Source organism: Nematolebias whitei, chromosome 17 (assembly GCF_014905685.2).
Source record: "Nematolebias whitei isolate Nwh7 chromosome 17, NemWhi1, whole genome shotgun sequence".
In the NCBI taxonomy this organism is placed as follows: Eukaryota; Metazoa; Chordata; class Actinopteri; order Cyprinodontiformes; family Rivulidae; genus Nematolebias; species Nematolebias whitei.
In genome coordinates, this window is record NC_056514.1 from 23600767 (window position 1) to 23610568 (window position 9802).

Genomic DNA, 9802 nt, shown 5'->3' on the forward strand with positions numbered 1-9802 from the left:
ATATATATTTACATATACATATAGCTGGTCAGTGCCGTGGTCTTGTAATCCGGAGGTTGCGGGTTCGAGCCCAGGTTGCGGGTTCGAGCCCAGGTTGCGTCAGGAAGGCCATCTGGTGTAAAACAATTGCCAAATCTTTCATTCGAGTTTGCTCGCTGTGGCAACCCCTGAAGAAGGAGCAGTTGAAGGAAACTTACTGTACATATGAATGTATATATATAAGAATGACATGACCAGTACAATTCAAAGGAAAAGGATGATGGAAGCCCTCATTATTAGACTACGGCTACTTTTATTTTCAGGAGTCTAGAATTAAAATGTTTACATCTTACCCCTTCCTTCATTTTGATGATGAAAACTCCTGTGCAACAAACAGGAGCACAGCTTCAGTTAAAAATGGCAGACATGGCTTTAGTTTTAATTTTATCGAGGTTTTATTTGACAAAACTGCTGTTTTCTTTTAAAGGAAAAGTCACAGTGGAGTTCTGCTTTAAACAAAGAAGACAACGAGATGGCTTGAGTTGCCTGTCAGAACAAGTTACCACCTCATTGTAATCACCACCTAGACATTTTTTTATGTTCGGTGCGACTCAGATTTAGTAAAAGGCAGTTGTTGTTTATGAAGTTCATCATTTCAGCTTGTTTTTAAAAGCCGTTAAGTTGTCTTCTTCAGTTTTCTGCAGGCAGACAAACTACATTTCAGTCCATGTATTTTCCCAGATGTAGTTTGAGCTGTTGGTGCTTAAAGCTTGCTGTCTCATCTCTAAACTAGTTTGTCCATTAAATAGAAAACGCAGAGCATTAAACACAAAAAACAACTTTTATTTATCTTCATCGTCTTTGCCACATAAACCAAATGATCCGTTGCAGCTGTAAAGTAGTCTTAGTGGTTTTTTTTGTCATTTGTAATTGGCAGATTTCTTGTCTTGTTGTTATAAGTGTGACTGTAAAAGTACAGGGGGGTTGTTCTGATATGTTATTTTAGAAATCCTATCCAGTAGCCTACAAGGCTGATATCTGACTGGATACAGTCTCCATTCTGCATTGTACTGGTGATGCAAACCTTTGGTTCTGTGCATGTGTTGTCTTAAAGTCTCTTTTGTGCAACTATTCGTCCTCTGCAGAACTTCGGAGTTGGAGGACAACGTGTTTAATTTAATCTTTCAAAGATAATTTGACTCAAATTCTTATAGAGCTTTATGATTATGAGGCGAACTTTTGCACAGAAACAAAAAAAACCTTCCCATAAGGAAGAGAAGACATGAGTTACCACAGCAGGCGAAACACTCTCACCAGGAGAGCTCCAAATATTGTGATCCAGTTATGGACCGGACATTCTGTCCTGACAACATTGTTCTGGTAGAATATTAATACACTTTGATACATTTATTAGAGACGCTCTCACTACCTTCCTACAATCAGTGAAAGTGATTCTTTTGTCAGATAGTGAGTTTTTCTGTACGTAAATGTTCTCTGGACCTCTCTGCATACAGAAATCTGAAAATCCAGCTATAAATCATTTCAAATTATTTATCCACAGTTTACTTGCATCACATTTAAAGAACGTTGACGTTTGTCTAAACAGACCTTTCAGATCTCTTTAACGTTTTGTGAATTTGAATACATCTATTTATTTATTTGTTTGTTTTTATTTTTTAGCTTATAACCTGGCAAAAGAGCAAAGGCTGAATTTTGGAGATGACATACCCAGCGCGTTGCGCATTGCCAAGAAGAAACGTTGGAACAGCATCGAGGAGAAGCGCATCAACCAGGAGAACGAGCTGCACGCCTATCTCACCAAACTCATACTGGCTGAGAAGGAAAGGTGAGAAGTTTTATCATAACTACTGATTCTTTGAGATTTCTTATTTATGAAATGAGTTTGGTGTGCATGTTGTTGTTGTATTTTAGACATGAATGTTTGTTTTCACAGAGAACTTGAAGAATACAGAGAAAAACAAGATGACAATCAAAATGGAGGAGATGCTGCAAAGATTGCGTCAAAACATGTAGGTTTTAGGATTTACTTTTCAAAATCCTATTTATTTTGCATTAAACCATTGTGACAATTATACATTTGAAATGAATAAATATTAATATTGGTGCATGGTTTGAATTTATTGGACACGTGACCTGCCAAGGACAAGTATCTAATGGACATGGATGAGCTGTTCTCCCAAGTGGATGAAAAGAGAAAAGTGAGTGCGAGATGGTTTATTTTATTTTTACATTTGTTGTACTTCGTTAGACGTTCAAGTGCAGACACTCATCAGGAAGCAGAGAAACACCTGCAGGCTCATAAATAACATTTACGTCCCCAGCTCTCTCTTTTATTTGTACAGCCTCAGCACTAACACTGATAAAATTGCTTGCATCCCTAAGACAGTTATTTTATTTTTGGCCCAAGCTGTTTCTATAGCAACTGTTGCTTTTGTTGCCAAGTTTCTTGCCAGAGATGATTGTTGACTTTGATGAGTTATTAGACGTGGAACAGCTGATTGAAGTGACAGCAGGATGTTTGTCGTCTGTTTGAGCCTTTAGGAGTTCAGCTGTGAGCTCTGTGACTATTTGAGTTTAGATTTTTGTTTTAATCATCATAGTATTTGAAACATGTTTGATTAGGATGATTGATGTGGTTTCTTAGGAGGAAACGAGTTAATAAGGATATGGTAGCTAAGCAGCCATTTTCCATGAGACTGTGCTGTAAAACCAGAAAAACCACCTCATAGTCATCGCCCCTTTTCGGGTCACATTTTTCTGACTTTTTCCTTGTTTTTCCTTGTGCGTTTCCAGAAGCGTGAGATCCCAGATTATCTATGTGGGAAAATCAGTTTTGAGTTGATGAGGGAGCCCTGCATCACACCCAGCGGAATCACCTACGACCGCAAGGACATCGAAGAGCACCTACAGGTAAAAGGATCGTTAGTTTACTTCCTCCAAATCCATTCTGGTTTCTGACTGCTGGTCTTCGTGACTCCAGAGGTCTGCAGCATGAAGCAGGCTGAACATATTCAGAGTTTTGGGTGATCTGGCTGGATTAATTCTATAAATGAAGATCGCTGTAATGCTGGTTAACAACTTCCTAAATCAGTCCAGGTTCTCTGACCTTGGATATGTGTTGACATCTTATGGCCAATCACGGTCACTGAGCAGGAAAGGAAGTTGGTAAAATTAAAAATAAATAAAAAGCTGGGGACTGCATTTCATAAGCATATCAAATTACTGCCACATCATTAAAACACAGGTTAAATCTGACTTTTTATCTTTGCAGTAAATATTCTGCAGATGCTTCCTGTTTTTGAAGCATGACAGAAAGTTTAACGTTATCCTACTGGATGCACTGTAGGCGGTTTTTAAATGCTTTTTACATTTAATAATAAATATAAAAGCAACTCGGTGCAGTGAGTGGACTTATTGCATGATCTGTCTTTATTTTCTGTGATCCAGGCTTTAAAACGTTTCACAGTTTTTCAAGCTGAGCCACAATGATGGTCTTTGAAAGATTTAACAAGATAATTTTGAATCTGAAAATACAAACCCATTTTCATTCAGTTCTGAGTTTGATTTTCAGTCTACTTATGTACTCTAATACTTTAGAAAGTAGTACTGTTAAATGTACTGATCTCTCTTTTTTTTTTTTATAACAAAACCTGACCTCTTATAGAAGCTTTTAGCCCATTGCACTTTTGTCTTGTATTTATATGGTGTATTAGGAGAAAATAACATGACAGCATCATATTTTTATGCATCTGATACTCTGATCTGATATATAATGTCATCTCCAGGTTGCCATGGAAAAGAAGAAACGTTATAACCTTATTTTCTTACAATCTTGGTATCTCAATACGCTGAGCAAACTTGAGGAAATACACAAAAAAAATGACGGTGTTGTTAATTTTAGAGCATAATTTGTCACAGTGACATACGAACCAGCTTTGTGGTTTTGAAACAACCCAAATGAACATGAAGTTACTCTGTAAGCTTGTTTTATAGCTACAGGCCCCCGCTCAGTAATCACACTGTAATGTGGTCCAAATCACAAGCTATACTATTCATTTTACTTTATGTTTAGATTTTATTAAGGTAAGGTAATTGCCACATCTAATAAATTCCTTAAGATCACATCTTTATGCTAATTATTAGGGATGCACATTATTATCGGCATGGTATCAGACGATATTGGCGATAAAGTTAAATATTGAACATCGGCCATTCCATCAAAATAACTCGCTGATATATATATATATATATATATATATATATATATATATATATATATATATATATATATATATATATATATATATGGCACTGTTTTTGTATGACAACCCAGTGACAAGGATGCTGCAGCGCCAGCACAACGTTATGACATCACACTTGCTGTTGAGTTTAGATTTGTAAAAATGTACAAATTTGCACTGTTCGAGTGATGTCATTGTGTTAGAGTAAATGTCATGAATAAATTTGACATCAAGCATTACCCAAGTTGAAGTGTTACATCATTTTCAGCTTCCTTTTTGGCATCTGCATTTGTTAGCAGGTCAAACTGACAAAGACCATGCAGAATAATGTATTTTAATTCCACAGCAGATAAAGATATGTCGTCTCTGTAAGTAGGTTTAGGGATAAAAAAAAAAAATAAAAAAAAGGTATTGGTATCAGGTATTGGCCAAATAAATTTTAACATATCAGCCTGTCGGATATCGGCCAAAAATCAAATATCGTATATCGCTACAAATTACTGTCAGTCACTCGAAAGTCGAAACATTTATTTTCCAGCCCATGCTTATTTTGGTTTTTGCTAACTTAAACGAAGCTGTGAAGCATTCTGTAAAACATAAAAAATCTAGTTGTGTTCAAATACATGACATGCTTCTTGTTTGCGTGTGTGCAGCGAGTGGGTCACTTCGACCCAGTCACCCGGAGCCCCCTGACCCAGGATCAGCTGATCCCCAACCTTGCGATGAAGGAAGTGATCGATGCCTTTATTCAGGAGAACGGCTGGGTGGAGGACTACTGACGAGACATGCTTCCTTCCTCATTCCGCTAACACAGGACCTGGACAAGAGGAAAGAGAACAGATCACCCATTTTGCCTGGATTTGAATTTTTACACGAGCCACACAGACGGACTACCAAACGGGAACCAAGTGTCTCAACCTGCCTCTTCCTGATGGTTTGACTTCTTCATCACTCGCTCCAACTCTCAGAGGCTCAGCGTTCGTGGCCTGCTGCTCCCTTTAAGACTGTGTTCGCTCTACTCTTTCTGGCCGTTCTCTTCTCTGGTTTTGTTCATTCAAGCCTGAATCGTTCCGTGCTCGTAGAGGAGGCCTCGTCCTCAGGTCTCTGATGCACTCTGCCTGCTTTCTCTGTGTCTCTCACGCTTTGAGGGCCACAGTTCTTGGACATTAGCATCACACTCCAGTGTTTCACATATACCAACAATATATATATTTATACACGCACACACATATGTGTATATATATATATATATATATATATATATAATATATATAAAGGCAAATAAATCAAGCACATATTATGCTAGCTGAGTTTAGGGAAACATTGGCCTTTTATTTGATATTTCATGTCGTATTTCATTAAAAATAGAGCGTTTGCCCGTCTGTTCATGTATAGTTGTTAAGGGGTGACTAAATTGCCAAAAAAAAAAAAAGGTTTTCATCAAAGGTTACGTTTGAGTGTTTAGGAAAAAGGAGCGATCTCTCTTTTCTGCCTGCTGGTGGCGCTTCATCCTCGCCACTTTCCTGTCAGCGTTTTTAGATTTTCGCACCCTTTGCATATCAATCACACCCGAACAGACAATTACGATAAGTTGAATGTATGCGGTTTTTTTTTTTTTTTTTAGCTTTAGGGTCGACCCTCAGTAATTCAAGATGGTTTCTGACAAGCCTTGAACTGGAAACAGAACATAAACGGCTGCATAGTTAAAAAAAAAATCAAAAGTTTTCACATTGCTGGATATGAATTGAAAATGTTTAAAGCTTGAGAGACCTTCGCTGTTTTGGCTGCAGCTGAAACCTGCTTTGGCAGAACAGTCCGAGTTCGTAAGAGCAAAGAACGAAAAGGTGTTTTGTGCTCAAGCTGTTTGCCTGGAGTGAATGTGGACGCTGACGGCAAGCATGAAGTGACTTCTGAAGACGCTTTGCATTTTTCCTCAACTTTCATTTTATTTTCCCTCCCTCAGAGCACCTGAGACGTCCGTGAACTGAATCGTGTTCTGTCTCACAGATTTGAGGTTGAGAAGCATCACTGCCCCAGCAGCTGCCATAAAAAACATGCTGGAAGAGTTACGACCATCTTCTGTCAATCATACCTCGATCCGAGGGTTCGCATCTCCGGCATTCTCCGTAAAACACACTTTCAACTGAGTCCGAGTAGTTTACAAGTGTTTCCTGCTGAATGTGTGTGAATCAGGCCTGTTGGTGACATTTTTACATGCTGGAGTTCAGGCAGCGTGCGTATTTAGCTGTTACTCAGATTTTATTTCTTGATGAGATAGAGTTCTTTTTTTTTTTTTTTTTTTGAGAAATCCTATAGCTTGAGAAACTGTATTAAATGTAGATATGTTGATAACAAATGCCTGATTCTGTTTTCATTTGTTCCCATTAAACCGTGAACTTGGAGCGTCTTCGTTGTGTTTTCCTTGAGATAAAGAAATATAAAATGTGAATGAAGTTCACTGCATTTTAAAATAAAACTGCAAATTGGCAGTAAAATTCTTGACAAGACCAGAAAGAAATTGCAATTTATTGAGTCGCTTTTTAATGTATAATTAAAATTTGCCTTTAACTGTGTAGACTGTTAATAATCAATGTCAAACAGGATTTTTCTGACAGACATAAATATAAGGCTCAAACAGTCACTGTGGGAAAACTAAGATCATAAAAGACACAGTCACATACGTTTTTATGTTCCTACAGTGTTTTATATAAGAGATATGACAAGTTATAATAACTTCCAGTTTCAAAGATAATATTTTGAGCTAAAATGCAACTGAAATCTGGAAGTTGGGTGAGTAGTTTCTGCATTTTGGAAGGATTTGAGAGACAATTGGTCGTAGCAGTAGGAGAAAAAGGACAAGAATGCCAAGTATAGATGTATAATTTGTGTATGTACGGAAAAGAGATGAGAAAGATGCTTGTAGATGTTTCATCACTTGAGGCCAAGTGTCATTTTGATCCAAGGGCAGCAGGAGGGTCAAGGTCTGGCATATTAATATGCTGATACAGACGAGGTTTAATGTGCAGAAGAAAACAAAGAAGGTTTTGAGAAGGTGATGTTGTAAGTTTGATCCTGACAGATGTTTTAGAACAACTGATGAAACTAACAGGTTTATTATTTTAGGACATTATAATGATACAAGGGTACTGCTAATTATCTGTGCTTTCTCAGTCACTCAGTAGTAGAGGTTTCAAAAATAAAAGCAGGATGCTCACAAGTGAAAGCATCAAAAGCAGATTAGAAAATCTTGACATAATCTAAAATGTGGGTGAAAAAGGACAAGAAAACCTAAATGAATGTTAGATATCCAAAAGTAAATGAAACTTTTTTTCAACTGCCGTTATAAACTAGTTTAGATTTCAGTCTGATTTTTATTCTTTCTGCTGTAAACACTGAGTTTGGTGTGTGTGTGGACCTGAGTCACACGGACAGTCTCAGACTTCACACACTGAACCTTTTGTGCGAGCCTGGACAGAAGAAGTGACATCAGGCTCTGTGCTAGGAGGGAAGAGGACTGATTTATCCACAAAGGAGCAACAAAACTACACCAAAATGGTAAAACAATCTTTATTCCTTAAGAGCATGTAATTTAGTATTTGATGCAGTGTAAATACCCATTAAATGATATTACTTTGAAATTGTTTAGATATATTTTGTCTGGATGTCCTGTGTGTTTTCAGAGGGTCAACACTGCAGTGATCCCCATGGTTTATTTCTGTGCAGCTGTTTTGTCTTTGACTCATTCTACAGCCACACAAGGTAGGAATTAAATTATCTTATGAGCAAAAATAACTCTTTAACTTGTGCATACATTTAAATTAAGAGGCATTCATAAAGATCCAATCATTTGAAAGCTGTTCTAGGAGTTTCAATAAATTTAATAGAAACATTTAGGCTAAAAAGCCTTGTTACAAGCTCACTGCTGTTAGAGGGACGGTCAGAAGGTCTCAGATATCTTGTATCTGTTTTGCAGCCTTTAAGGTTAATAATGATTTGTGTCATCCATGACTTTCAACCAGCTAAACAGTCCAGTGAAACTTTCAGAGTAGATGTAGAGCTCCTTTTAAGGAAGAGATAAATTGGAGAGTCGTCGGCGTAACATTGAACTGCAATGTGATGCACAAAGAAACCTGCAGTTATAAACTCTAAAGATCTTGGTGAAATCATGTTGATTCTATGTAGTTCACACCTTGACTGAGATTTCTTTGGTTTGACTGATTTCAGTGGGCTTGGCCAACAAAGTTCTAGTCTTCCCCTTCGAGACGGACTTCAGCTACGTGGCCTTGCTCCCCCAGAAGGACATGGCTCTCCGGGCCTTCACCCTCTGTATGCGTGTAGCCACTGAGCTGCCGGAGGAACGGCAGATCATCCTGTTCGCCTACCGCACACCCGACTATGACGAGCTCAACGTGTGGCGCGAGAAAGACGGACGCGTCTCCTTCTACATGAGCGGCGACGGCACCTTCTACAACCTGCCCCCCCTCAGCACCTTCCGCACCAGCCTCTGCCTCACCTGGGAGTCTCGCACCGGACTCGCTGCTTTCTGGGTGGACGGCAAACGAAGCACGTACCAAGTGTACAAACCTGGTCACAGCATCCGTCCCAAAGGCACCGTCCTTTTGGGGCAAGACCCCGACAAGCACCTGGGGGGGTTGGAGGCCACGCAGAGCTTCGTGGGAGAACTGACTGACCTGAACATGTGGGACTATGTGCTTTCTAGGAGCCTGATTCAGGCTTGGCATTATGGACACAAGATCCCCAAGGGAAACGTCTTCGACTGGTCCACCATAAAGTATGAGCTGAGTGGGAACGTGATGGTGGTAGATGAGGACTGACCTGATGTAAAGTCCAGTGCAGACAGGTCAAGTCAAGCAGTAGATGTGAGTGTTGGACTGATACTCATGTGTTCTTGTCGTTTAGATTCATAGCCGTGGGGACGTGTGTAAGTTGGGGGGTTTGTCATAGATTATGTATCAGATTTCATAATCTCATTAATATACATATAGTTTTTAGAAGAAATACACCTAGTATTGAAAAACACTGACATTTGTTTTGGTTATTGTATGTTCATTTACAGTGACATCCACCGGGGGGTGCTTTAGCACCCTCAGCACCCCAACTTCCCACGGCTTTGCATCCAACAGAATATGTCTGTGCTGGATTTCTGAATAGTTTGATGAAGGGTATAAAAGCAGCCTTGCTTTGTGAACTTCCATCCTGGCTGAATATTTTTTTCTTTTATTTATTTTTTGTTTGCATCAAAAAACACCTGAAACCAAAGTCAGGACTTCCTGATCAAGTCTTTCAGGCCTTCAGCTAATCAGATCACTGTGGTATTGTTCTCAGTTCTGCTTTTAACTTCGTGCTCAGAGCGTCTTCATTTGGTAACAGTCACAACATGTTATGTAGCAGAAGTGAAGGTTGAGCTAATTGTTTAACTGCACATGTTACTTTATGTACCGGTACTATTTTACTTTAAAGGGACTAAAGGATACTAAACCACAACTGGTGATGCAAATTGAAGCACTTTACACGTGCTTTAAAATCTCGATCCTTGTCTC

General features: G+C 38.8%; 2 protein-coding genes across 3 annotated transcripts in view; both read left to right on the forward strand.

The window, feature by feature from the left end:
* Window positions 1-5488, forward strand: part of stub1 (STIP1 homology and U-Box containing protein 1) — a 7426-nt gene extending 1938 nt beyond the window's left edge. For both annotated transcript variants that reach the window (XM_037690834.1, XM_037690833.1), the window contains exons 4-8: window positions 1660-1825; window positions 1934-2009; window positions 2142-2198; window positions 2794-2910; window positions 4895-5488. In XM_037690834.1, coding sequence (XP_037546762.1) covers window positions 1660-1825; window positions 1934-2009; window positions 2142-2198; window positions 2794-2910; window positions 4895-5020 — 542 coding nt within the window. In that variant the 3' untranslated portion in view covers window positions 5021-5488. The remainder of the gene's footprint in view (window positions 1-1659; window positions 1826-1933; window positions 2010-2141; window positions 2199-2793; window positions 2911-4894) is intronic.
* Window positions 5489-7942: 2454 nt separating this feature from the next.
* Window positions 7943-9187, forward strand: crp1 (C-reactive protein 1). Its single transcript, XM_037690835.1, has 2 exons — window positions 7943-8000; window positions 8466-9187. Exons 1-2 carry the CDS (start codon window positions 7946-7948, stop codon window positions 9074-9076), a joined length of 666 nt encoding a protein of 221 aa, XP_037546763.1. The 5' UTR covers window positions 7943-7945; the 3' UTR covers window positions 9077-9187.
* The last annotated feature ends 615 nt before the right edge of the window (window positions 9188-9802 follow it).

Bases quoted from the DNA above. Each gene is read 5' to 3' on its own strand.
- crp1 (XM_037690835.1), top strand. From the start codon at position 7,946: ATGGTTTATTTCTGTGCAGCTGTTTTGTCTTTGACTCATTCTACAGCC. The intron at 8,001-8,465 runs GTAGGAATTAAA...GACTGATTTCAG, and splicing joins TCATTCTACAGCCACACAAG to TGGGCTTGGCCAACAAAGTT.